The 27624-nt window shown below is 42.2% G+C and overlaps 1 protein-coding gene across 3 annotated transcripts in view; it reads right to left on the bottom strand.

Annotated features, from left to right (window-relative positions):
- The window catches only part of SEMA5B (semaphorin 5B), a 138802-nt gene that overhangs the window by 62592 nt on the left and 48586 nt on the right, over nt 1–27624 (bottom strand). For all 3 annotated transcript variants that reach the window (XM_075710035.1, XM_075710037.1, XM_075710036.1), the window contains exons 4-7: nt 15140–15202; nt 5369–5467; nt 4420–4633; nt 1582–1867 (exon numbers count right to left, since the gene is read on the bottom strand). In XM_075710035.1, the coding sequence (XP_075566150.1) occupies nt 1582–1867; nt 4420–4633; nt 5369–5467; nt 15140–15202 (662 nt within the window). The remainder of the gene's footprint in view (nt 1–1581; nt 1868–4419; nt 4634–5368; nt 5468–15139; nt 15203–27624) is intronic.

Raw genomic sequence — 27624 nt, 5'->3', positions numbered from 1 at the left:
AGAAGTCCTCTCTGACTGGAAACAAACAAACAAAAAAAAATAGTGTCATCTCAAATGCCCAAAGCAGTAGCCAGGCTTCCTTTTAATGTTCAGGAAGTTTGGCTAACATCCTTTAAATGTTTTTAGAGAACAACTCATGCTCCTTTCAATCCCAGGACAGATTTTCCCCAAAGTCCACAGTCAAGGGGCAATGCTCAGTCATGTTTATTGTTTCTAGCTGCTTCTCCACTGGCTCACTTTTGGCTGATGTTGGCAATGGTAGTGCAGAAACAAAACATGGAAGGTGGATGAGGGTGGCCAAACACTTACCTACTTCTTGGCATTTACAGAATGCAAATAACATTCGCTCTGTTGACTCTCATAGCGAAACTCTAAACAGTGCTTTAGCTCAAGAAGTTGAGGCTGATGGTTTGTGACTTCAAGGGCTGAAGCTCAAGCCCTGTCACACCAGCAAGTGACACATTAAAAAAGGAAGGCCTGTACTTCCGTGGGGCTTCACTTCTTTGGTTTGCTGTGGGCTTCTTGGGACCAGAACCTTACTCATATTGAACAGTACTCCATTGCACACAAAAACCCCAAAGAAGTTGGCTACCCAGCATGAGAAAGGCACTTCGAGTGTTTGTCATGTGGAGTAAGATTTTCATTCTCTAGTTTACACATCAGGATAACACCCCCCTGGAGAACATGTATTATTGAAACTCAATACCACGCAGGCTGGTTATAGCTTGAAACTTATCATCCTAGCCTTGGGCTTCAGAGAAAAAGTTATTTGAGTTTTCCTGACTTAAAAATATACATTATGAGTTTTTTAATATATTTTTTAATTAACTCCTCTTCTCCTTTCTGCTTTCACAGCTACACTAAATCATTCCAATTACAAGCTTTTTCAATATGAAGCCAAGAAGAGGTGATTATGAAGTTTCAGAAATCATGCCTTCCCCTCGGAGTTCCAATGCTGCTTTTGATTTCTGGACCTGAAACTGTCTATAGCAGAGGTACAGTCCCCCTTGGAAACATCAAATGCTGTGTAGCCCACATGACCTTGCTTCTATAAAGTGCTGTTCAACAGCAATTTATGTTGATTTCAGTCTAGGCTGTTGTGATCCCATCTGCCTCATTTTCCTCCTTCCAGTCCTTCTCTCCCAAGCATATGTACCTGTCCATCTCATGGACCAGCCCCAGTGTTCACACAATCGTGTCAGATTTTCCAGGCAGTTAACCTGGCTGAAAATTAATTATGTTTTTCTGTTGGGTCATTTTTAGACCAGTTCTCTGAACTACACAAGTAATATTGCCACTACAAAAAGTCAGAAGTCTGTCACAGCCCAGGTTTATATCAAGTTAAGTTACCCTAGAACTGCACAGTCACCTTTTATAGACTCCAGGAATCTATGAACCATGGATTAAAAACATTGTCCTAAAGGCTATGTTGCCATGATGGATAACATAGACCTATCTATTCCTTCACGTTAACCAAAGGATCTTTCAAAAATGAATCCTCAGCCTGTCTAAGAAATCATGATACTGTCAGTCTCAGACTACGGGGGATAGAAGAAGGGCAGTAAAACCAGTGCAACTTACACATTAGTAGTGAAGACACCATAGATCAGATCTTGCTCAGGAAGGTAGAAGGTGCTTTGCAATTCATTATAATAGAAAGGGATTTCTCCAGCACGAGAGCAGTTCAGCCTGGCCTTCATGAAAGTTGTCCATGTATCCTCCAGCAAAAATCTCCCTCCAATATCATTTTTGCAAACCCTTGCCACACGAGAATACACTGTTTTCCCACAGTCATGTTCTACCGCATTCTCACGGAAGAAGAAGTAGGTGAACAAACCGATGTCGTAGGCAGCAATAAAGTTTGGCTCTGAAAAACATTTGAAGAGATTTATACAGGTCAGAAATCAATTCATGCTCACTGACTTGCTCAATGCATTGTGCCGCCAGCTCCCTTTACGCAGGCTGTCATAGCTGGGACCACAGGGAGTTTGGAGTCAGCAGAGGACATAAAAACAGTAGATGGGAATAATGATATATGGGGATACAGCTCTAGTTTCATATTTCAGGTCTTGGAAAGGCCCCATTGTTTCCCCACTTTATTGGCAAAGCTGCTACTGATTTCAGTGAAAGCAGAGTTCAATACTTTGCATACGCATGACTCTTCTCTGTACCTACACTCATTTTACAACATAAAGCCTTCCCGTTGGGTTCCTTCACCTATTCACTTCTGAAGCACACCTTATGATGTGTTAAATATGCTGTGTGCATCCGCCTGATTCCCCAGACTGCTGCACTGAAACATTCAACCTACTCTCCCAGCGCAATCACATCTGGCTTTTATCACGAAGTCTTTCCATTTTCTAGGCACAAAAGATTATCTTATGTCCATAAACCAAAACCATGCCACAGACTGACAGTACTGAAGCACGCTCTCCTTGATTTTTTTTCTCCTAGAATTATTGTTATTATTTTCACAAGAATTGAAAAGAACCTGGAATTGGTTTTGTAGTGAATATTTTAATTGGGTATTTAACAAAGCTTTAAAGTGTATGGTCTTTTATTCCAACAGTTTCTTTGGCAAAGGGAAAAGTTTGGCCAATGAATAATATTTGACTAAACAAAAAAACCCTGTTGTTTTTATAGGGTGTTTTTACAATGTTCATTTCTGAGTAGTGCTCAAAGGAAGAAGAAAAAAGGAAAGTACAGAATTCCTTTAATATTGTAGCCCAGGAGTGAAAGGAAAACAGAGTCGTGGAGGAGGGAGAGGAAGGCAGGTTGATGCTGCTGCAAGGCAGGTTTGGGAGGCAGATGATGGTACAGAGGGGAGGGCACTGCAAAGCACCTCCTTCAAACAGTGAAACTTAAAGGGACCATTGTGATCACCAATCTGACTTTCTGTCTAACACGAACCAGAGAACTTCATCCTGTGATTCCACCATCAGATCCTGTAACTAACAGGTGAATTAGACCACATCTTTCGAAGGAGATCTGACCTTACTAGGCAATGTCACATGGCTTTACATCCATCACTTTCCTCAGTGTCTTGTTTACATGACTAAAGACTGCCCCATCTGCAAACTGCACTTCTTGTTCCATATGACATATCTGGTTTCAGCTTCCAATCACAGGCTCTTGTCATGACTTGTCCGCTAGATTAAAGAACTTTATCCCGCCAGAAATCTTCTCTTGCTGTAAGTACTTCCATATCATGAACAAAACACCTTCTATCTCCTTTTCAGAAAGATAAATAAATTGAGCTCCTTAAGCCTCTCACTGTGAGGCAGGTTTTCCAAGCTTCAAATCACTCCATGGCTCTTCTCTGAATCATCTTCAAGTTTTCTGTTTCTTGTTGAAAAGTGACCAGAACAGGATGAAATTACTTCAATGTCACCAACACTGTGAAAGGTTATAAATCCAAGAGTCATGTTAGTTTTTCCAATCACAGACTAGAAACTCAGTTTCTGTTTGTCTTTCCTAAAAATCCCCTGTTCCAATATGACTTCCTTCTGAATTCTTCATTCATGAGCAGACAAGAGGCACATATTTCTAATGAGTGTACAAAGGTTATGCTGCTTCTTGGTCCTAATTCACAGTCTTGCCTGATGACATCCTTCTCCTAAAACTCCAGATCTCCATACCGACTTCAATATGTCTGCAGAAGCCTAGTTTAGTCTCATTAAGCTCCAGAGAATGCACAGTCTCACTGCTTGTATCTTTGATTGAAAGGTCCTGAAATCCAATGGAAAGATTCTTAATATCTTGTCAACTTACCTGGGTCAAAGGAGAGAGGGGGAATATTGGGGTTTCCATCACTACAGTCTGCTCAGACAAGATGTGCTTTGCCCCAGTCAGAAGGTGTGGACTCAGTGCAGGAATTACTGGCTGAAATTCTATAGCTTGCTTGGTGCAGGGTATTATCACACTGGGGTAACAGCTGCTTTTAATAACTATAAATCCACAAAAGCATGGGTTTACATGGAAACATAACTCACTGTGAAATTTCTCATTTTCAGACTGATCTTGCACTGAAACCAACCATCTTTAGCTGAGTCAGTGGAAGTAGAGGGTGCTTAACACTGTGCGGAACTGGGTCAACAATATGATGCTTTAAGTTCGTTTTGCTCTTCAAATCTTTGAGTGGTTTTCTTGTTAAAAGGATGTATTTGGTCATGTCACAAGACAGAGATCCATATGTATGTTAAGTAGGCTGCAAGACCCACTTTCCATATTCTAAATCAACTTATCTGAAATACTTCCAGGTTATTTTTAAATATCTTCTAAGCTGCATCAATTACTGCACCGGAAGTCCTTCCCCATCATAACTCTGGATCCCAATATGAAAACAGAGGAAAAGATTTACAAGCCTGCCAAGTTGACTTTAATACACCTTTTGCTCAGATATGACCCACATGACTTTACCATTGAGCCATTTGGAGTTGTATTGTGCTGTCCTAAGTGGGGGAACATTTCCAAGGCTGCGGTAAATAGCAGGATCCCGTCCAGAGAAATCAATTACAGTCGCAGCATAGAGTTCTCCTCGTGATGTAATCACAGCTGTCGAGTTATGCCGGGGGTCGTACGGGCACCGAGCCACTCCATTAATTCTGTCAAAGATTTTACTAAGATTTCCTACCTGTATTTAAAAGGAGAGAGGAGAGAATTTAAAGAGCATCTGGCTTTCTTACTGGTATAGAGAAATCAGTTTGCCCATGACTACCTATGAGCAAAACCCTGATTTAAAAAAACCAGGCAGCTATAAGAAAGTAATGTCAGTGATGACTGTAAATTGATCTTTACATCCACTGCCAATGTGAGAAGTTGTATCTGAGCCTCGCTTATCCTCTTGCTTTGTCAGAAGGGTAATTCCCTTGCCAATAAAGCCTGCAGGCCCCAACCCACCTGGTGTAATCAGGTGCTCTTGCTGCTAGCACAGGTTTCTAATCAGACACCTCCTGAATGTATACTGGCATTAAAAAATATAAAAACCCCCATTGCTCTGGACCTGCTCCTGCCTCCCTTGAATCCAAAGGGAGTTTTGCCATTTATTTTAAGGAAACATGTAAGTATTCAGCTCAGGAGGTGCTCACAGCTAAACCTGTCTACATTCCCCATTTTCAGCAGCATACCCAAGGTTTACATGCACACAGCACTTTGTCCAGATCCAGCTCACCCATAACACGAGTTTTCTGCTCCCCACCTGCAGGTACACTCACTGCCCCAAAGCAGCCCGAAGAACAAACCCAAAACTATTTCAGATTGGCTACATTTGGAACATATTCTCTGCAGCCATGATGCCCTGCCAAATGACTGGCCTTCCCCAGAGCACATATCCAGCCCTCTCCATCACTGCAAAAGAGGTAAAACAGACCTGTCGACTGGAACACACTGGCGAAAAGGCATTGGTACCACAGGTAAAAACCTTCTTGCCATAAACAATCAGCACACGGACATAGTTCTGGCATTCTTCCTATAGGGACACAAGAGAGAAACAAAGGATTTTTGAAAAGGAGATTGTGGAATTATTTATTACATTAAAAAAATTACCTGTATTGCAGCTCGAATACACCTTCCTTAGCTCTCACTCAGACTGAGGTTTGTTGCATCAAGCAATGCACAGCTGTAAGGAGCTAGTGGTCTAAGTGAGCAAGCCCAATTTGCTGGTTATTTCTCTAATCATAGCCCTGCACAGTCCCTGGGTACGATGTTATCCATCAGGTTGACTCTGTATTAGCTACACAAGTGCCTCTTTCTGTGCTCTGCTTAGATTGGAGGAGGAATCCTCCTTCTTTTCATGATGATACTTCTGACCTATTTTACCCAGTAATACTGCAGCTTAGAAAATGTTACCCAGACACAAACGCCAGTGAAGGACAGCGGGTCTGTCTGCACTATAATTCACACCAGTGCCAGCAGAAAAATAGCAGGAACTTCTCTTTAATAGGCCAGGGTAGTCAGAAGAATCTCATGCTTGAACAGATTGTTACTTCCTGCCCCCCACAAGGATAGCGTGCTCAGGATTTTCCATGGTAGAAGGAGTTTCTCTTTCAGGCCAGGCCAGTGAGAAGTAGCAAACCTCCTCTTAACTGCATGACCATTTGCTGGTACAGATAGGCAACTGCCTCCACATGCCAGTCCCCAAAGATGGGGGGCCCCAGATGTCCCACACTGGGGTGGTGGTAGCAGCACAAGGCTGCACTTGGCTTTTTTTTCTTCTTTTTTCCTCCCCCAGAAAATCTCCTTCATGTTGTTGGAGAGAGCCACAGTGTCTCTTTTTCCCCACAGCCTCGTACCCAGAGACCTGTGGACTGCAGATCAGCCTACCTGAGCATCTTTGGGGAGTTGAGCCATGGGGGAGGAAGAGGCCACATAAGGCAGGGACTTTCTAATGTGACACACAGGGAATGGGAGGTGTGAGACTAGCGTGCAGCTCCCCCAGGCAGTGCAAGAGGTTTGAGAGCCGCCTGCCCCAAGGTTCATCCGAACAGCCCCGATGGGAGATGTACTGAGAGCCTGGCACCAGCCTGCCTGCCCTGGGCTCTGGGGCCACCTCAGAGGAAAGGATTTGAGCAACGGCTAATGACTGGCACCCACAGGGCTCCAAGCAAAGAAAGTCTATTATATTCTACTGTAAACAGAAAAGGAACCTCGTTAAAAAATAACAACCTCGGCTGGGTTATCCTGGCTGCTTTGCTTTCCTCCCTCCCATAGATCATAATTTGCCACTAAGCTGAGCCTACAGCTGAAGACACCGCTTCTCCTTCTGTAAGCAGCAATCACTCTGCAAGCTTCCCTGTCTCACAGCGCTCCACGCTGCTGATCATTTCCCTGAAGACTTCATTTGCAAGATTCAGCAGTGTAAAAACACTCCCTATCATCTGGAAAGGAAGAGGCTTCCTTAGCTGGATTATGTGCTGTCTCCTTTCATTTGCCGTATGGAAATCAACTCATTGAAGGATGGCATTTAGCGAAAACCCACCAGCGTTAACCAGAGACAAGCGACTGCATGGGCATGGCATGTGGGGCTTGCTTTTGAATGGAGCAGATGAGAGGGACTGCACTCCAGAGCCAGCCCAGGAGCACTTGCCCAGCCTGGGCAGAGGCTACAGAGTGCCACGGAGCAGGTGCTGCCAGTCTTGAGTCTCAGCAGGGGTATCGGGGATCAGATACATAATGCCTGGCACCCAAAAATGAAAGCTTAAATTCATAGCTGGGTCGATTCAGTACTTCTTATTTCAGAAGCAGATCAGTCATAGTGACTGTGCATCAGTCTATCAAACAGGACCTTGAGAAGCACCATCCCACCTGCTGTGTGTTGAGAATAGAGGTCTCATCACTTCCTTTAACAAAACGAAGGTCTTGCCAGCCTCTCTGCCCTCTCCCATCATTGTTACATGGTGCTGTGAGCCCTGTTAGTTATTCTCTGCCCTAGAGATGTCTGCATTTCATGGGTGGGTTAAGTAATTCCTCTCTCTGTAGAGCATAGTTATTTAATTCCACATAATATTAGGACCACTATATATTTAACTGCAAAGGACTAGAAATTCTTGAGGAGATGCTATAAAAAAAAGGTATGGGCTTCTTCCCAGTAGGGTTTTGTTTTCAGAATATGACTGATTTGGCTTCTAACCCAGAATGCAGCTCTGTACCCAAATTTCACACAATAAGAGAGTACCCACCTGCTCCCACTCCACTTCCACCTTTCTCTGCTTTGTGCAGAGTCTGAGCATAGCTTCTGACCTAAACCAGCTAATACCATATATGTTGCTGGACCCTTTCCTGCCCAGGTACTTCAATATATTCCTAATTAAAACTCTGTCCTGCAGAAATCTAAAATCCTAATTTGCAGAATTCCCTTCTTTGCACAGAGCTATATTACAGATTGACAACCTTCTATTTCTACAAAAAATCTTCCCAGCTGAGAAGATAGCACACAAAAAAGAATTTCTCTGTAAGGTCATGTACTGGATGGTCCTCTGGAGTCTACTGGCAGTGATGCATCCGTTGCACACTTTACTCCAAGGCACAGTAGCCTGGGTTGGTAAAGATACTGGAAGCTGGTAAAATATTGTGTTATTTTAGCCTGATTAAGCATGGTTTTACTTGTATCCATTCAGTCCAAAGCAGAAGTTATTTATTGAAACAGAGGAGAAACCATACTGAGCAAGTATATCTGCTGCTGTCTGAACCTACACCAGCATATTTAATCTGTGACTTCCAGCCCATTCCCAACTGCTCTAGCAAAGAGCAAAAGAGCATAGTCAGTATGGATGAGGTGTTAGATTGGAAACATTTGACAGCCGATAATTTTCAGGGAACTGGCTGCACCAAGCCCACTAATTATTTCATTGGCTGTAGGAGGCAGAAATTGGGGTGACTAGTGGGTGCTTTCCACTCTGCTTAGATAACAATGCCTCTAGGCGTGGGCCATATCCAAATGTAGTTATTCCTATGAATTAGCTGAGGAGGCGTTTTCCCTCGACCTGCCTTACTGATGGTGGTAACAGTGCTCCATGCTCCTGGAGGAAGAGCAACAATAATATGTACGTTTCATCCACTGGTCTCAAAGCAATTTATACAGCTTTAAGTAATGTTCTGAAACAGATGTGCATTATCTGCCCTGTTCTCTCAGCTGGGTGAATCAAAACACACAGGTGCTAAAGGATTTGCCACGGTGACACACTGAGTCAGAGTTGATCCTGAAGGTCAAAACCAAAGATCTAACTACCAGACCTCACCTCTCTAGCCTGCCTGGCCTGAAGAGGAATACTGTGCTCATCTGTCATTTCCTATTGCTGTACCCACTATCAGTCATGTCAGTCCATGAAAACCTCCAACAAAAGCAAAGAAGAAACCAAACCACTTACATGCTCCAGCTTGCAGGATTTTTCTCTAGACACTGTCAGTGAGATTTACATTAGATCCTCTTTCTACCCTATTCTCAAAATAACTAGCAAAGAACAGCCTCCTCTCTGTGTTCTTTAAACCAGCCTGGATTTGCTCTGAAGTCATTCAACACGCTGCTCTCTGCAACAGTTCATAGCTAAGGCAACTGTTTAGTAAGATGATCTCATAAACCCCTACAGAAAACAGGAGCTATTTAATGCAGTTTCTTCCATGTGGCTGGAAAACTCTAGGTGTGCAGGAGGCAAAATTCAGATGGGCTTTAATATAGCTGGAAAATCTGGCAAGCTTGAACTCAACTCTGTCCAGACAGGACAGTATTTGGATCCCGCTCTCACATTGTGGAGCAGACAGTTAGATCGGTGCATGATCAGTCTGCAAATCTCATCACCAGAAGATATTATTGGGATCAAGAGATTAAGGGTTTAAATAAAGGGGGAAGACTGGGTATTTATACGGTTAATGAGAATAACCCAGTTATATTAGTTGGAATTATTATTAAATATATGGCAGAGCTGACAAAAACTTGTGGCTCATTGCCAGAGCATTAAGCATATCTCCAATTTTCCTACGAATTACATGTTACCCACTTTAGGGTTCTTGCTCCTTCCTCAAAATTACCTGGTACTGGTCCCTTTTTTGAGATAAGGCCTTAAATTGAGCAGATACCACTTTTCTCCAGTCTAATGACCCTTGTTTTCCTGGAAAGGAAGAGTACATGACTTCTAATGCTCAATCCTACAGGGCACAGGGTCTCACAGTCACTAAGAGAATGAACTTTTCTGAAGCCCCTGCCTCCCACCCACGCCCCAGCTGTTTAAGCCTATCCTTATTTATTGCAGTTTTTGCAACATTTAGATTTAAATGAGTCCATCTGTGAGTGCTGTAATGTCCACAACTGTAGACAGGACCAGGCCTCTTTCTAGCTCATACAGGTGTCAGGCTGCTTTGAAAGCATATTTCAAAGCCAAGAAGCAAGAGCAGTGCCCTGTTACTCCCTTCATTCATGTGGACAGATCAGCAAATGGAGGGGCTGAATTACTGCCGGCTCCAGGTTGAGGGAAAATTCAAAAAGACATTTTCAGGATGCTGCAAATAAGCCAGCTGTAGGTGCTTCTTGAGTCGTTTCATCTGTCATTTCTGAACACTGGAGTTCTGAAATGTTACAAGCCCTTAATCTCATTGTACAGATTTATTTTTCTTTGAAAGCATAACCATATATAGCCAGTACTTTAATTGCCCTTTTACTTTGAATAAACCACTCAAATCCTATTTTCAGAGATCTCCTTTTTAATTCTCTTCTTTTTTTTAGGCTAACACTATTTCATCACATACTGATATATTTTAATCATAGATTAAAACCACGGTTACATGCTGTATGAGAAAAATAGCTGTTTCAGATGGTCTGTTGTTCTCAGTAAAGAAACACAAGCTCCCAGAGCACATCCTGCAGTTCAGACATCAGCCAGCAGAACTCCATGTTACCCCTTCAACAACATTTTAGAGTGCAGCAACCATCTATCTGTTGCAGTTCATCCCAATTTGTTAAAAAATAATCAAGACTTAACATGTTCTCGAGCACTGTTATTAACACGCTTTCAGATATCTATATTTATTTCTTTGGACAAACAATTCTATTAATCAGTTTAAGCCAATACCCTGACCAAGCTGTCTTTCTCCTTTGAGTGCAATAGATAGCAAAGAGAATTGCTAATGATTTTTCCAGCCAAGTTTTCTTTAATGGATTTCAAATCAAATTTGGGGGCTGATTCCACATTGATGGCTTAGCAGAAGTACTGGGAATGTAGGTTCAGATCTCTAGGAACAGTTGCAAAGGGGGAAAAAATATCTGACCGCCTCCTAGTTATTTCTGTTTGCCTGGGGATTTATATGGTGCCTGTTCTACCTGGATGCCTATTATTTGTGAGAGGCGTGGAGGTTCCCAGCTCCACTAGGTAACCAGAGGGCACATCCTCTATGTGACACACAGCCATTTGAAGGCCTGAAACGGCAGACTCCTCCATTAGCTCCAAACCCATTTAGGTGGGCTCTAGCCTTGGGCTAGGATTTCCCTGTAACCTTGTGTGAATCATAAGACCTCCCAGTATCAGGACATCATGCAAGAAAAGGAAGAAACAGTACTGGCAATATGGTGGGACAACCGGTAGCTGAATGCCTATCAGACGTTTCTCTTGGTTCTTTCTTGCTCCAGAAGCTTTACCAGTGCATCATCTTTCTCCTGGCTACACAAAGCTCTTAGGACAGCATGTAAGAGCTGGATTGCTGCCATTTTCACAAACAGTTCCCTTTCACTTTTTTAAATGACAGTGTGCTGCTTTTGGAAAGTTAACAAATAATTCTGTGCTTAGACAAGAGAAAGACCAAAGTGCTCTCGTTTAGAAAGCCACAACTTTCCATGCCAGGCAAAATTCCTTAGATGCGGTGGATGTGGACAGTTATGCAGAGACAAACCAATTACGAACTAGAAGCTGAGCAACTCCTAATGAAATTAAATACACCTCTTCCCCTTCTGCTCTATCCATCACTCATTTTAACTACGACTTCTGGGTGATTTCATTTGGAAGACAGAAAGAAAGGCAGCATAACACTGACTTTGTTCTCTGCATTGTCTCTCAGCAACGTGGATGTTTGCCAGGGGACAGTTTTAAGGTGCTGATTAGGATACATTTTATAAATGCTGCAAAAATAAGAATGATTACTGGTGGAAGCCCACATGGATCTCCAGAGACATGGCAAATAAAGCATATACAATTCTTTCAGGAAACCACAAGTTTTGGTTGATAAATATGACATAAATGAAAGACACTTTTCTGAGGTCTTTGTTTTAATACCACATGACATATTGCAGAGAGTTAATTTTAAAATCAGGTTCAAGGACATGTACATTAATGGATTAAAATCTGATAAATTACTGGACTGAAAAAAGTCCTCAGAGTGAAATCATTCACAAACTTGCTTCTCTACAAACAAAATAAATTTTTGTAAGATATTATGCATTAAAGAGCAAGGAACAAAAGGGCTCTATGTATAGACTGGGAGATTACATCCCAAGACTAGCAACTGTGAAAAGGATTCAGTGGTCACAGTGGCTAGGCAATTCTGCATGATCTCCTATGACAGAAGAGCTTATGAAACTGCCAGGTGTATGAAGAGAGGAGGATGAATAAAAGGTTTTAATCTGTTTTAATCACACTCGGGCATTAGAGAGATTGACAAGGGAATACAGGTGAAAAACTGGAGTGTGTAGAAAACAGACACAAAAAATATTCAAGGGCAGTAGAAAAATTACTTAGAGAAAGAGGCTTGGAGAACTCAGCCTTTTACTTTATCAAAAAGCCTAAGTACTGATTTGACAAGAGCATATAAGTGCCTTTGTGAAAAATAAATATTGGTAACTAAAGGGCTCTTTAGTCTAGCAGAGAAGGGCAAAATGAGACCTAGCCACTCAAAACTGAAGCCAGATGCAAAAAGGAAATAAAGTACATGTTGTTAACAGGGAAGGTGATCTGCCATTAGAACAAGCCAGCAAAGCACACAGTCAGCCCATTTGCTTCAGGCCTTCAGTTCAAAACTTTTTGCCTTCCTCAAAAATGTGCAGCAGCCAAACACAAGCTACTGAGCTCAGTTTAGGAATAAGCAGGTGAAACCTGTGGCCAGAGCTACACAGGGTGTCAGAAGAAATGACCTAATGGTACCTTCTAACCTCAAATTTGGGACCCAGATTTCTCATCTCCCTTTTCTTTGGCCAATAGGTACTCAAATGTGGAGTAATCATCAAGCCATAATAATTATAATTCTGTGATATGCATTTTGTGGCTTTTATTCTTGCACTTTTTGTTTTCCTTATGGTAACGCTCTTAGAATTTTAGAAGATATTTTCTAAGCAGCAGGAAGAATCTGATTTAGATACTCCACAGGCACAAGAATGAAGGGGAAAAAGGCATTCTAATACAATAGGTGGCTTTGAAAACCTCACCCTAAAATACATACATTATTAAATCGGCAAGGAAAATGGACCAGTCGTATAACTTATGCAAAATATGCTGTGAATTAATATGAGCCAAAGGTCCTCCTTATTTCTAGCCTCTATCACCACATATCTAAGTGCCTGACAATCCATAACATATTTATCATCAAATCATCTGTGCTAGGTATAAAAATGCCATTAGTCAAGTTTTGACAAAGCAGAGTTGAGGCAGGCAGAGCTCTAGATCTTGTATCACCATTGCACAGCAGAATCAGAAATGTTCACATTAATTCTGCCCTCACTTGCTGCATTTACCCAGGCAAGGGCAGAGATGCTGGGTCAGAGCTGGACTTCTTAGCTGGAGTAGAGCACTTCACCAGCTGGCTAGGTTAAACTCGGTATGTTTGGAGCTAACATTAAGTAATTTCTCTGCAGTGTAATAAACAATGAATGTGTAGACTCCCCCCAAGAGGGACTCAGCCGTGGACACACAGGTTAGAGTAGATACAGACTTGGGAGATATGAGTTTACTTAGCTACTGCAGAATCCTTCTGCCTTTGTAGCTTCATGTCTTCTTGTCAGACTCTTAGTCAACACCTCTGTTTGCTATTAATTGTATGTCAAGAAGTGTCTAATAATCTGCTTAATTATTGTTCCTCCGAACTTCACACTCATAGCCACTGTGCCCACCAAACAATTTCAAGCTCTGGATCACAACCAGCATAAACTCAGCTGTTCAGAGCATTATCCTAATGAAATTTTTGGCAGACTCTTTGCAGTGTGAGGAGGCAGCAGCAGTGAAGATACTCAGACCATCGCTTTCTTTTGGCATGATGGTAAAAAAGATAAATTGAAATTATCCTAGAATTTGTTCAGTCAAATGCATGGTTTTATCCAGGGGCTGACAAAATAATTCTGGGTTATAAATTCAAATTCTTCATGAACAATGGGATACAATTTAAATCTCACAAATTTTACAATGGAATAAAAGAGCAAAATCCTTTCTTTACACATTTTAAAGTACAAGGACTCCAAATTCAATAATTCCTCAAGTCTTGGGTTCTGGAGGTTTTTAATTTTGTCCAACTTCTGTTGGGTTCTTCTTCTAGTTGTGGGCCATGTTTAGTGTTCACCTACCCAGCCCATTTTGCCTCCATGGTGTTTTCCTGCATAATGTAGATCCTACACGAAACTCTAACACATGTCCTAGAATACCCATACTCCTGTTCTCCACACCTACATGAAGCAAATTGTTGCCTATCTGGCAAAATTCAAGCTAGCTTTTTTAGTTAATATATACAAGTTAATACAATAATCACATAAGGTTTATTATCTAAAATGAATGCAGTTGATGGAAGATCATATAATCCTGTCTTCAAAGCACTGAACTGGAACATGACAGAATTCCAGCATTTTGGGCCAGCCACAAAATCATTCTCTGCTTGATTGTCCAAGTCTAGCAAAGATCATGCTCTCTTATCCCTTGTCCAAATCCTTTGGTTCAGACTGAGAACTCTTTGTGGTGTAGTATTAAGGACAGTAGGACATCCTCGCAGTTGAGGTCTGAAGATTGTTGAACAGTACCAACATCACATTTGGAAAATCAAAGTATTTCCTGCTTTTAGATAGATGGCTTTGTTTTATCTTCTCAGAAGCGGGGCAGGAAGGACCTGTGTTTGGATCAGAAATGTCTGTGAACTCCAGACTTCTGGGACAGCATGCCTTGGTTCAAGTAGTTCTTGCTTTAAACTGCATTTTAGTAGACTGCACCTGCCTCTGAAGGAGCTCTGTGATATTCCACCTAAACAGACTGCAGAGTGCTAGCAGATTCAATTCTCATGTTCAAGTGAATTATACAAAGATGAATTCTAACTGCAAACAAGCATCGAAGCCCACGTGGCTGAATGCCAGCAGCTCACTGCTGAGTACCGAGACAAAGCCAACGTGCCCAGCCTCAAACCCCACTGCAAGATGTTACCCCTGGCTTGCCACCACTCTGCTCCTTGATGTGTCACAAATTGTGTCCTCTCCAGCAGTGAAATCACCTTTAAATGCCATGCAGAGCAAGTCTAATAACTTGGACAGGGGGCCTTTGAAAAGGCTTGCTCGGTGGTGCTTATACACTTGTGATGGTGGATCTAAACTGCTGCAAATTTACAAGCTCAAGCTGGTGTCAGATGCTCCCTGTGTGGATTTCACATGAGGCAAACAAATTTACCCATAGCATCACTGTAGCAAAGCAAAACTTACCTCTGTTTTCCCTTTACTTTGACAGGACCTCCTGGTGTCTTCATCTGAACCCCATGCTGTTGCCTGAGAAACCAAAATGCACAAGTCACATGACAATGCCACCAACCACCATGTCTGGAGACTCCCAAAGCAAGAGCAAGTATCTCCAGCCAATTTACACAGCCCAATTTAAAAGCAGCATAGTGACAGTAAACATGTATCTCGCTCCCACTGTGCTCACAGTGCACACAAATGATAAATAGATGAGAAGTCCAGAGGCAGAAGCAACCGGAATGTTAACAGAGGACAGACTTTAATTTACATGTAAATACAACTTCTGATCATCATTCAACTGGAAGGTCCAAGACACAAGCCCTGTATGCTGAGCCATCACCCTTTTTCAAAGAGGACAGTGCTGTATAAAACCGCCAGCTTTCACCACTAAAATGAAAACCTTCCCTACAGCAATGTCCAGTAGTTCTGCACAAATGTTTTGGTCTCCTTAAATCTGCCCACAAGATTATCACCTTCTAAGTAAACCTGCAGCAAAGTGAGCTGGATAAAACAACAACTGGGAGCTGCTAGGCAAAACCCAGAGAGACGGGAAGTGGGGAGAAAGGCTGGATGGTGATTTGTCATGCCAGACAAGTGGGGTCAGATCCTGAGGTGGAATAAAATGCATTAGGGCTGAGGGCACTATTGACTGGGAGCTGCGAGACCTGGATGGAGAGCATGTGGGATTCCCAGTCTGCTCTGTCTGACTCCTTTGGAGTGAAGAGGCCCCTTCCTTCACAAGAAAAGTCAAGACCAGCAAAGCTGCATTAGAGAGAACTTCTAGACTTAAAATATTCAGCAACATACCCAACCATTCAGTGCCCTCCACAATTTTCCTCCCTTCAGCACTTTTTTAAAATAGACCTAACAAATTCAAGCAGGTATTGTTAGCTGGAGGTGAAAATAGGTATAAACATCCATATGATACATAATACATCATTCTGAGTACAAGAAAAATAGCTCTGTTACACAGGGAAAGGCCAGGCTCACAGAGTTCAGACACAGATCCAAAGCTCCCCTAAAAGAGCCAGGATTTCTTTTTTTTCCCCAGTCCATTACCAACGCAGGAAATGGCTTCAAAGTTTGGTCCGGATCTGAACTCTTCTTGAACCTACTCACTGTAGCCAATATATTTTTTTAAACTCTGGGCTTCCACAGAAATTGTCCCCTTGACACATGATAAATCCTGTTTTTTTGCAGGGGAAAGATGGGAGACCAGTATGGAGAAGGGATCAATTTTCCCACCCCCAGCTCAGGTCCATGAAGACACTCGCTCAGAACCACAAGAAATGCCACCACCCAGGAAATGCATTTACACACAACATTGGAGGAAGGGATATTTCTACCTCATTCAGAAAAAAATGATGTCTTCTCCATTAGCTGAACATTCAGTTCGATTTGGCTTGAAGTAAGACTTTACAAGCACAAAGATCTGGTGGGAGTAGGGAAGAGCATGGATCTTTCCCTGGGAGTCGCTTGGGTAATACCTCCCATGCACTGCAGTCCAATCCAGGCTGAAGGCCAAAAGCTTGTGCCTCAGAAGTGTTTTTGTGAGAGCTGGGATAAGTCCTTGCTGGAAAGGATCATTTAGCCATATCCTGAGAGGGGATATGTCACTGGATGAGAGACCTCATGTCGATAAGCCATCATAGGAGAGCAAGGAATTTTGACTGGTGACTCCCAGGAGCCCTTGACATCTGCAAAACAACTGTGCAGCAGCATTTTGATCCCCAGTCCCAAATCTAGCCCATATTGATCTAACTACAGTATCCTTGCACCTTGGATTAATTTTTGACAACCATAATACAAAAAAAGAAAAAAATCCAGGAAAGAGACAGGTTATTAGGTGGCTTTTCTTCCCATTTCAGAAACAGAGACAGGGCACTCTCCGTTATACATCCCAGTTTACCTTAGCAGTGATTGACAGGACAAAATGAAAACAAAAATCGTTGGTTATTTCAGTAATCAGTGCTGCTTCTCTGTAAATACGCTGGGTCTTCTGGGATTGCAGCAACACAAGAGAAGAATTTGGCCTCCTAGGGGACACCTAGGTCTCCCTGCCAGGCACCTGCACTGCAGAGCTTTGAGGCATGTTGTAAACATAGCTCATGTCAGAGCACTGTTTTACAGTTACCCCTCCAGCTATGTTCTCCGTGCCTAAATGTTTTCTTTTATTAGGCAACACTGCCCTTCAGCTTTCTGAAGCACTACCTTGATGAGTCTAGTGATAACAGAAGTTCTTGGTGACGGCCCAAATTACAAGAACATGTTGTTTGTGACTGCACCATTAGTCAGGGTGCACTTCATTAGAGCTAGGAGGATAATTAAGCAATATGGCAATCCAGAGCATGTTTTACAATTCCCACACATGTCTTTGGTGGGACAGGGAGGAGCTAGTTTGAGGGCTGAGTATCTCCATGACCTCTAGTGACTCAAAGAAAATATTCCTGACCCTGCAAAGCAGAACATCTTGTCAAAAATATTGCAAAGCCAAGAAGCTAATGTGTGTTTAAATAATTGTTCTGCAAGGTGTGAATATGCACCAGTCAGCTGACCTGCAGCCTAGACAAGTCCTTCTGCTGGGTTCCCAGGAGCCCGCACACATCTGTGGTCATGGCCTTTGGGTTGGACCTGGTACGAAGTCCTGGGCAGGCTCAGACCTCTGAGCTTGGGGCTTTCACATAAGCTTTCCAGCATTGTTTGGTTTCTTTACTTGACTGATCAGCTGTCTTTTCAGATCAAAATGTCCCACTCTTATCATCTCTGTTGTCCTGGGCTTCTCTATGCAAACTCCCTGTGGAATGCTGGTGCTCTACTTCCTGCATCTCACTGGTATGTCCAACCCAAACCCTCCTTCCCAGATGAAATTTTCTTCGTCTGCCTTAGATTCATTTTACCCCAGTATCAAACTACATCCCGGACATTTGACAGAGAAACCTTCAGAAAGATCTCTCTCTTCTTGAGTACATCTGTGTGTACCCATATGTTTCTCAGTGAAGCAGACACCTACTTAACACTTGTGTAATACTGTAAGAGATTTTGCCTCCTTACCTTATCATAACGATTCTCAATATCCAGCTTCTTGCATGCTGACTCAGGTGCCTCCCCTCCCTTTCCTCGTCTCCCTCAATAAACCAAATTAATACTATTTCTTTTTACTGCTGAAAGCTGCCTCTGCACGCTTGGATGAGGTACAAACTGTATCCACCACAAGTTTTTGTTCACTCGGTTGGGTCATCATCCTGTATTTATGATTCATTTTCTCAGTTGTCTGAGACATTTAGGTTTCCCAGCTCCAGAAAACACATCTGGGATTATTTCTGTACCTCCTGCTACACATATCAGTTAAAAGCAGTAGAGTAGACACCTCTGGACCCATGTGGCAATAAAACAAATTTCATGGCATGGGTCATGGAAAACAGAGCCTGGATGAAGATGTGACAGACCTGGGAGCAAGGCTACATACAAACACAGGACAGAATGTACTTTCTCCTAGCTGCTTCCCTACTTGCCATATGCTTAAGCAACCAAGCAAACACTTTTTTAGGCTGTCAGGATGTCAGCAATTCCTGCCCTTACATCCTTACCAAAAGCACTCCAGCTACTCATGCTACCTCCTTACAAGCTCTCCAGCATCTCTTCCCTCCTGCATTTCCAGAAGAAATGCAGTTTCTAACAATGTTCCCAGCCACATTGAGGACCTACTCTACAACCACATGGCGCACGTGCAGAATGAGGGAACACCAGATTCATATGCTACACGAATGAAACAACCAGCTCAAGGTTGCAGCTGCTGTGTAAGACAAAAACCATGCAAACCATGAGCAGGATTGCCCAGCCACCTGTGCAGACAGGCATGAGAGTACTAGCAACTTTGTCCTTGAACTGAAAATGCAATTAAACATGCATTTTCAGTTAGTTTAGCTTAGTTTAGCTTCAGTCTATTTGCATGGACACCTGGTTCTTCACATCTCTATTTCTGTTCTCAAGTTCTATGCAGGCAGATATTCTCAATTGAAAAAAAAAGGGGGGGGGGTGTTATGTGTTATTTCTGCATCTTTAGGAAGTCACATGAAGGAGAACAATCACAGGAGCAGCAGTCACGTGTACAACCACATGTAACTGGTGCGACACTGCCCAACAAAAAACTGACAGGCATGGGCCACACTGGCTAAGCTCAGCGCACATCTGACTATTTAAATGTCACACTCAGGCACAGAAAGAAAGAGTTAATGTCTCTTCTAATAAATTATGAGCATCACAGTTTGCTCCCAGTTCAGACTGCAGATCAACAGTGCTCTAGAAATTCTAGCTCGTCATGTGCTGTCAAATCAGTTATTCAGCACACACTGCTGAGAGAAGCTTTCTAGATACATTTATTTAATTACCTACACATCCCAGTGTTGGCATCCAAAGTACCTGCCTGTCACTAGCAAGACCTGTTATCAACAGTTATGTGCATCCTCAAATGCTGATGTGAAAATCTCTTTGACTTCTATGGACCAGCTTTAACATTCAGGCCAGCAATTTATAATTACTTCAAACACCACGTACAAATTTAATAGGTTAAGCATACACTAATCCCTGCACTGTACGTGCACAACAGGGGTTGCAGGTTTTTGTTCAAAACCAGAAAATTGCTTCAAAACTGGAAAGTGAAGACTGGAAGAGAATAGGTTACATGCATATTTATCAGGTAAATTAAACCCGTTCTTGATTTTTAAAGCCTTTTATTACAACCCCATCCATCTGTTACCAACCTCACTTCCATTAAATAAGTAGCCCATGCAAGCTACTGGCAGCCTCACATGCCTGCAGACAGACCCAGAATCATGTTGTTCTCTCCTATTAGGGGAAAAAGTGTAATACAAAAATGTACATTGTGTATGTTTGGAAGGACACCAAAAAACCCAAGTACAGACTTACTGCAAAAAAACCCAGGGACTAATTCTGTGAGATGCTCAGCATTTCCTAAAAGGTACTGAGCTCCTCAGGTTTCTGCTAATGTCAGCAGAAGCAGAAGCAGCACCTTGTGTCCCAGGCTCGGGTCTGCAGGGATTGCTAATGGCAGGAGCTTCCATTTCCATCAACTCTCCGCAGTGCCCACAGGAGACTTCTCAATCTGCCCACAGAATAAGAGGTGATTTTGGTTCTCCGCATGTGCCGTGCGGGGCACCCCGAGCAGAGTCTGCCAGTCACATCACCCTTTGCTGAGTTATGCATGAGGAAGGAGGGCAGGAGGTGTTGTGATATGACAGTTACTGTTCACTAGAGACCTGAGCTGCCAGAGTCATTCCCTTCCCTGTGTATTTATTTACATCTTCCTTTCCAGTAACTGTACAAGGCGCTAGTATGTTCAGAGAAATGTACCTCTGGAAAAAAAAGACTTGCTTTGAAGGCAGCTTCCTAGATTCCTTATATCAGGCCCAAATCTCTCCATTTCTTATTTGCACTTACAACTTTTTTTTTTTTTGATCAGCTCATTTCACAGCAAGGTATGGAAACTTTTCTCCAAGGCTGGGGAGAGAGGAACATGGGAGGGACCATGTTTCGGCACTGCATGTAATATCTGCCAACTTTAATGGAAATAAAGCACATATTTACATACCCTACTGGACCAGTTTAGCTTAAGCACATGCTTAAGGACTTTGCTAAATTGAGGTACAGACCAAGTCCTTCGTGCAGTGGCTGTTCAGAGGCCAGTTCATTCCCCTACAAGATGTCAGGCTCAGTCTTTTCAACCATACTGATGAACAGATTTCAGACTTCTAAAATATCACCCACAGATTCTTGCTAATAATGACAAATCCATTTCCTAACTTTATTTCTATATTTCTATATACTTTGCAGTCTCTACACAAGATAGCACTAGTGTAAATCTACCCTTTCCTGGGCAAATCCTACAGCATTTAAAAGAAATTGTTAAGTGCTGGGTCTTATAGCAGTTAGAAGAAAAAAAATCTTTGAAAGAAGTTCTATAGGCTGGATCCAGAAAATCCATGAAAAGGTTCTTGTTTAACTTAGGTTTCTATGATGTGTACTGTAAAAACATTTCTACAACACTTTAGCTATTTCTTCCCTGTTTAATCCTCCAGGACTTCTCCATAAAGACTTGCTGCCTTAGTCTAAAAGTGGAAAGTTAAATTCCCTTTCTGAAGCATTGGCTTTTGTCTCTCAAGGACAAGGCACATTTACAGTGCTCTATAAATAATAACTTATTGAAATCTAACTTCTTAATAATAAAGCACAGTAGCTTAATACCCTAGAGGCCATTTCTGAAGTTCCAACACTGGTAATTTATTAAAACTATGATAAACATGTCTGATAAACAGATAACTAATACCGAAAGAACATAATGCCAAGCTTCAATAAATAGTTCTGCTACATACTGCAGTATAGAAATTACAGATCACTGCTGCACGCAGTGACAGGTATGAGGAATGATCACAGGATTAAGTCAATTTGTTGCGGGGAGAGGAGGGGGCTTGGATGAAGGGAATTGTGTTGTGTTTTATCAAATTGTTAATTGATTTCCCTTAAGTGATCTCAGATCCTTTGAGATGTGGTAAAACTCAAGCTGTTTGCTTCATTTAAACTAAGCACCCATAGTGCCTATCAACAGACTTGCCCAGTTGCATGGCTCTTCCGGAGTGGCTGCATGTAAGTCAGCTGGGGAAGACCTCAAAATGTAACACTTAAAAGACGGGGGTTGGCAAACATGCAAAAAAAATCCATCAGTGGGTTCCAGTTCCCATAACCTTAATCTCTGAATCAGACCTTCTCTCTATAAACAAAAATCAGCCTCTTACTGCACTGGGACTGATTTTGGCCTGGCATTTATTGGCTGCTGAAGACGATCACTCACTCTGTTCATGTCAGAGCAGAAGTGGATGCTACATACTGGCATAGTAAGGATGGAAGAATTCATCAGAAAGAAGGACTTTCTCATTTTAAGAATGGCATTTTTAACTCATCTCCAAATAATACCATCTTTGGATATTCATGTTCTTCTACCTCACGGACTCTTATCACATCCTTAGAAAGAGAAATGCCAATAGTCTGAAGGAAGTTCCTCTGTCCTGGCTCCCCTATTTTACAAAAATTACATAAATGGTGTATATCTGCACCCGCTAGTCAGGGAGGAGAGTTTCCAGGATTACGTTCTCTTTGTTGGTTTCATTCTTCAGCATCACTGATTTAGAGTAGAGTCTGTCCTCCCACCTTATGCTTTCAGACTGTATGCAGGACAGACGGAGCATCACTGTAACACCCGGCAGAACAGGGCCTCAGCCTCCAGGTATGGGAGCTCTACTTTCTCTGATCAAGTTATCCCAGCCCAATGAGCTACATCAGCTGCGTCATGGTAATCCACTCTGTTCATGGTTCTGTCTTATCTCAGATGCAAGGTAAAATACTTGTTTAAACCCTTCACAGTCTTCCTCCTGCGCAGAGAGCACATCCCGGTAACACTGCCCTGCAGTGAGCAGTAAGCTCCTGTACCTCTGTTATGTGTCTGTGCCTACAGATACAACCTGTTTTCAACAACAAATGTTACCAACTCCTTTTTGAGGGAATGTTTTCAGCTGCTTTGAGTTCTTCTTGGATCATCAGTGCTACTGATTTTCTCTCTTTCACAGCTTCAAAATCCCCTGATATTTACTTGTATTATAGGAGCACGTAGAGGCATGAACTGAGATTGTGACCCTATATTTCTAGGCAATATACAAACATGCTGTGGGAGAGAATTTCTGTCTGAGAGCACTTACAAGCTAAACAGACAACACAGGCACATGGGAGGAAAGGAAAACCAGAAGCACAGAGAGGTCAACTGACTAGGCAAAGCCACTGAGCATGTCAGAGGCAGAGATGAGCACTGAACTTTGCTCTCTCGAGGACAAAAAACTTTCCTGTCTAGCACAAAATGAGTTCTTAGATAGCATTTTTTTGCTAGTATCACAAAATGCATCCAGTGAATCGGTGGTGCACAGAGGGAGTGGTTTTAGAGAATAGAACAACGGGTGAGATGCCTCGCATCCCATCCTCTTCTTTCTGACATCTTCGGGCAAGGCCACAGTCTAATGTACGAAAACAAATTTGAATTTTGGTGCCTTCGACTTCCTTTTGTCCTGCAGAAGATTCCATTAAACAACATATGGTCTGTAAATCAGACTTCCTCCCTCTCTGCAGTGTCAGGTAGGAATTTACAATTCCAGATCATGCATTTCCTTATCTGAAAGGAGCATTGTGTGAGGCTTAACAGATTGTGGTTTCTACAATGTACCCAAATGGAAAGTACTGTACAAGTACAAAGTTTTATTATTAAAGACAGTTGTCTAAAGCTTTAGCAAAGAACATTTGATACCAAGTCCTAAAACTAAAACAGTGGTTTCTAAGATAAACAATAGATAGTCACATCCAGGCTACAACCTGTACTTTTCAGCTCTTTGGGAATTTTAGTGTTACAAAGGACAGCTTATAATGGAGCAGCCAGCTCAACCTTGAGGAGGTACTGTCAAATTAAAATTCATATCTGAAGTAAGCAGATTGACTTGCCAGTGCTTTAAGCATACTTTCAGTAACCCTGGTGTAAAACATTTGTAACTCGATGCTGAATTCCACACAGAGGAGAATGTGAGTTTTTTTACATAATGGAACTTTCTTTGTCATCCAGATTTGCAGTATTCGTAGTGCCTGTGAGCCTTCATCACAGCCCAGGACTGCCTGTGCAAGCCTGTGTAGGTACAGCCTTGCCAAAGCATATTATAAGCAAAGTGTAATAATATACAAGGCATCGGGTAGCAGCGGACGGCAGAGCACAGAGACAACAGAGAATAACCACATAACAGGGAAAGGTCTCAGCTCACCAGCCACATAACTCATCATGAGGTTTTGGTATCCAGAAGAGTTTTAGTATACCAAGGATGGGATTCTTCTGAGACACAGAGGACACATGGGAGAAAGCAAGAGGAGAAGGCACATTAACCAAGAGGGAGAGAGACGCTGGCTTCACAGGCTGATTCCAAGTGGGGTGAGCCTCTTAGGGGAAGTGATAAGCAGGTCAGTGCAAGACCCATAAAATTAATACAAGCCCTAATGGAATGCAACAAGGATACGCCACAAAGAGAAGGGAATCAGTGGAAGGGTGCAAAGACACTGGTGATCCAGCAACACGAGGAGCTATGGATGTGATGTTATACCTGAACAGAAGGGCTTGTGGAAGCCAGGAATGATGCCCAGATTACAGGTTTTAGCAACAGATCGGATTGCAGTGCTGTCCACAAGCGTAAAGAAAGAAGGAGTAAACACTCTGCTGTGGCAATATGCTGAGCTTAGACTGACAGCTACATATTTATGCAGCAATGTTAGATGAACATGCCGACAGGTTACTTTGGAAGAAAGATACAGCTCTGAAGAAGAGAGATAAAGATGGCACTGGATTTCTGTTTCCACTATCTACTGTTTGTATTTTTATCATTCTATGTAAAGAAAAATGCCAGTCTGTGACAATGATTTCATTTTGCTGATGATCTACTTCATTTTGCTTGACAGTGCTTAGCACTGCAATGATTTAGTTGCAAGTACTATATGGGAATGCTCATCTTTTTTTGAAAACAACATAATCCATTGGATATTTCTATTGCTTTTAAGCATGCAAAAGCATGGACAGGGCCAAATGCAAATTGATAGTCTTAGTTAACTGGGACATTTGGCATGCTAGTAAAAACAGACCTTAAAGCTCTCACCTGTCGCCGGTTTAGAATGAATGACAACATCCAGAACTGGAGAACAGCACAGGGGATGTTAAGGAAGGATGACTTACAGTGTTTCCTATTACTGAAGATCAAAAGCATACAGAAACTGAGACAAGACTTTTAGCATACTGGGTAATTAACAGCCACAGTGGAATTTGGTTCCTTGCCATGTCACATTCAGTTTATAGCTTATGACAACAAACATTTACTAAATGTACTGCAGATTACAGAGATGTAAGATTATATGATAAATCAATAAAATAACTAAATAAAGAGGTTGAAATACACTCAGTCAAAAACATTAAAGAAAAATTCCACTGCAGTCAAGCACCAGTGGGAAATATAAGCACAGCCGATACACATGCAGGTGCAGTTGGCACTGGCCAGGTAGGTACCACACAGCACTACTTCTCATACCATCAGCATTGTTTGTTCTGTAAAGAACGGGGCGTGTGTGTGTGTGTGTGTGTGTGGTTTTTTTTTCCTTCAGTTGCTACAAACAAGGTATAACAAGCTATTTCTAAGAAGCAAGCCAACGAATGGAGTCATGGCAATGGTCGCCCTTGATAAAGCGAGGGCAATTCTTCCCTCGAGGTCCCTCCACCACCAAAAGATATCCATCTCCACCCCTTTATGTTCTTTGGCAGAGTTGCCATTCAGAACAAAATCCCTCCTTCCTCTTTGTGGGCTCCTCTGATCGATGTGACAAGACTTCTAAGCAGCCTCCTCTTACTGTTTTGCACAATGATTTCTGGAGTAGGAGGTTCAAAAACCATTCCAATGGACCAGCCCATATTCAGTACAAAATCAATTTACCATGGCTATAGTCTCCTTTGTATTCCTGCATCAAGCAAGGCGATTTTATTCTCCTTCATTTTTCTGCCCGGGGTTTCCTTGCCATTGTGCCTCTTTGAAGCTCACTGCTATGTAGAGATGTTAAGCGTTCTTCACTATACATTTTTTTGTGTTCCCTCCCCACCCAGTTTCTGAGACAGACTGTACAAATCCTGCACAGTCAACTGAGTGCATTTTTGTGCACCCACATTGAGAAAAGCAATCTCGCCATACATGCCTCAAACCGAAAATGTAATCACTGAAGCACATGTGAAACCTCTGTGTATTATCAGCTTTCTAAAGTGGGGAAGCCTTGCATTCTTTATTCCTCTCCAGGTTACATCATTGAATATACTTGTTCAGCATTTATTTGTTTGCTTTGAGAAGGAGCTAAAATAGGTTTGAGGAAATGCCCGATTTGGATCTGATTCTCCCAACAATTAGGCTGAGATTCAGGAATCAAAATCAACACATCCTGCAATATTAAAGAGCCTAATGAAGAACTCAAGATGACATTTTCACTGTTCTGTGCCTCCTATTTTTCTTTAGGGAAATCACATCTATTGCATTGGGCGGGGGGCGGGGGTGGCTAAAACTCTTTCAGATGACAAACACTGCAATATATCCTCATTAAAATCATATAAGAGGTAGAACATGGTTTGAGTCCTGTCTTGGCTTGAAAAAAGGGGGCAGTGTGCAATTAAAAAAATAAATGTGCATGTGATTCAATTTATCCTATCAACATTCTTTTCTGGTTGTGCACTTAAGCTTGGTGTAGTACAACCAAAAGGGAAAAAAGGCACTGGAAATATTTAATTAAGTGAAAGATTCATTACTGAGACCAAATGAAAGCTTTGAGATTCCTTTAATTAGCCAAGGCCAGTTTCATGCAAGCCAGAGAAACTGGGGAAGTTTTGCAAGGCAGGCTGAAAGCAGAGATCCCGCCTCAGCCTGCCTGTACCACAGGAACTTAAGTGAAACCAGACTCTCCCTCCTGCTCTCCCCCATTTTAAAGTAATAGTTTTTGAGCTTCAAGAATATGGGCAAAATATCTAAATCCTCAGCTAAAAAGGAGTCTTTGTCCTTTCCCTGTTCAGTACAGCAGATGTATGTCTGAACTTCCATTTGTTTTGCACACCTAGAGAAAGGATCCAGACTCCTGTTCCTAGACACCTGGATTTTGACATGTAATGTGACAAGCACATGAAATACTCAGCTGCACTCTGCTAGGCATTTCTGCTTAAAATTAAATGGCAATCTTTGCCCCATTGAGCCTGAATCCTAGGGTTAAGGTGAAAGGCAACATGTGGCTGCAAAAAAACAGGCAGAAAGAACGAGAGAGAGCAGTGAGATGACTGGTATTTGCAATCAGGGAGTACACATGGTGCACAGGCAAGCGTGGTGCAAGCTTCCCAGGAAAGTTTTTGGCAACACACCTAGATTTTGACCTTTAGACTCCTCTGGCTTCTATGGGGTTTGGTGCTCAGCATCACAAACTGTCAGAAGATGTCACTTCTGATAAATCACTAATAACCAAGAATAAGTAGGACCTTTCAGCTTTTACCAGGCTGGGCTGGAAGAGGAAGTCAGCGATGAAAAGTCCCCCATGTTTCATAAAATGGATTTCGGTATTTTTTTTATTGTTCTATAGCTACATTGTGCATTACATATCTGCTTTCCTCTGCCAGGTGCCTAATGCTCTTGATAAGCTAATTACAGCCTTCTGCTTATTTCATGTCAAGCTTAACTCCCCAGTCTGAGCCTAGCCTGCGGTTCTGGCACGTTTTTTCCTTAATCTAAGACCATCTGTGCTCCATCAGCAAGGAACACTTAAATACAGAAAAAGTGAAGAACCAACAGTGTTGA

Source organism: Pelecanus crispus, chromosome 5, assembly GCF_030463565.1.
Source record: "Pelecanus crispus isolate bPelCri1 chromosome 5, bPelCri1.pri, whole genome shotgun sequence".
Taxonomy (NCBI): Eukaryota; Metazoa; Chordata; class Aves; order Pelecaniformes; family Pelecanidae; genus Pelecanus; species Pelecanus crispus.
The sequence above is the reverse complement of the archived record's forward strand: the minus strand, read 5'-3'. Positions and strand labels throughout refer to the sequence as shown.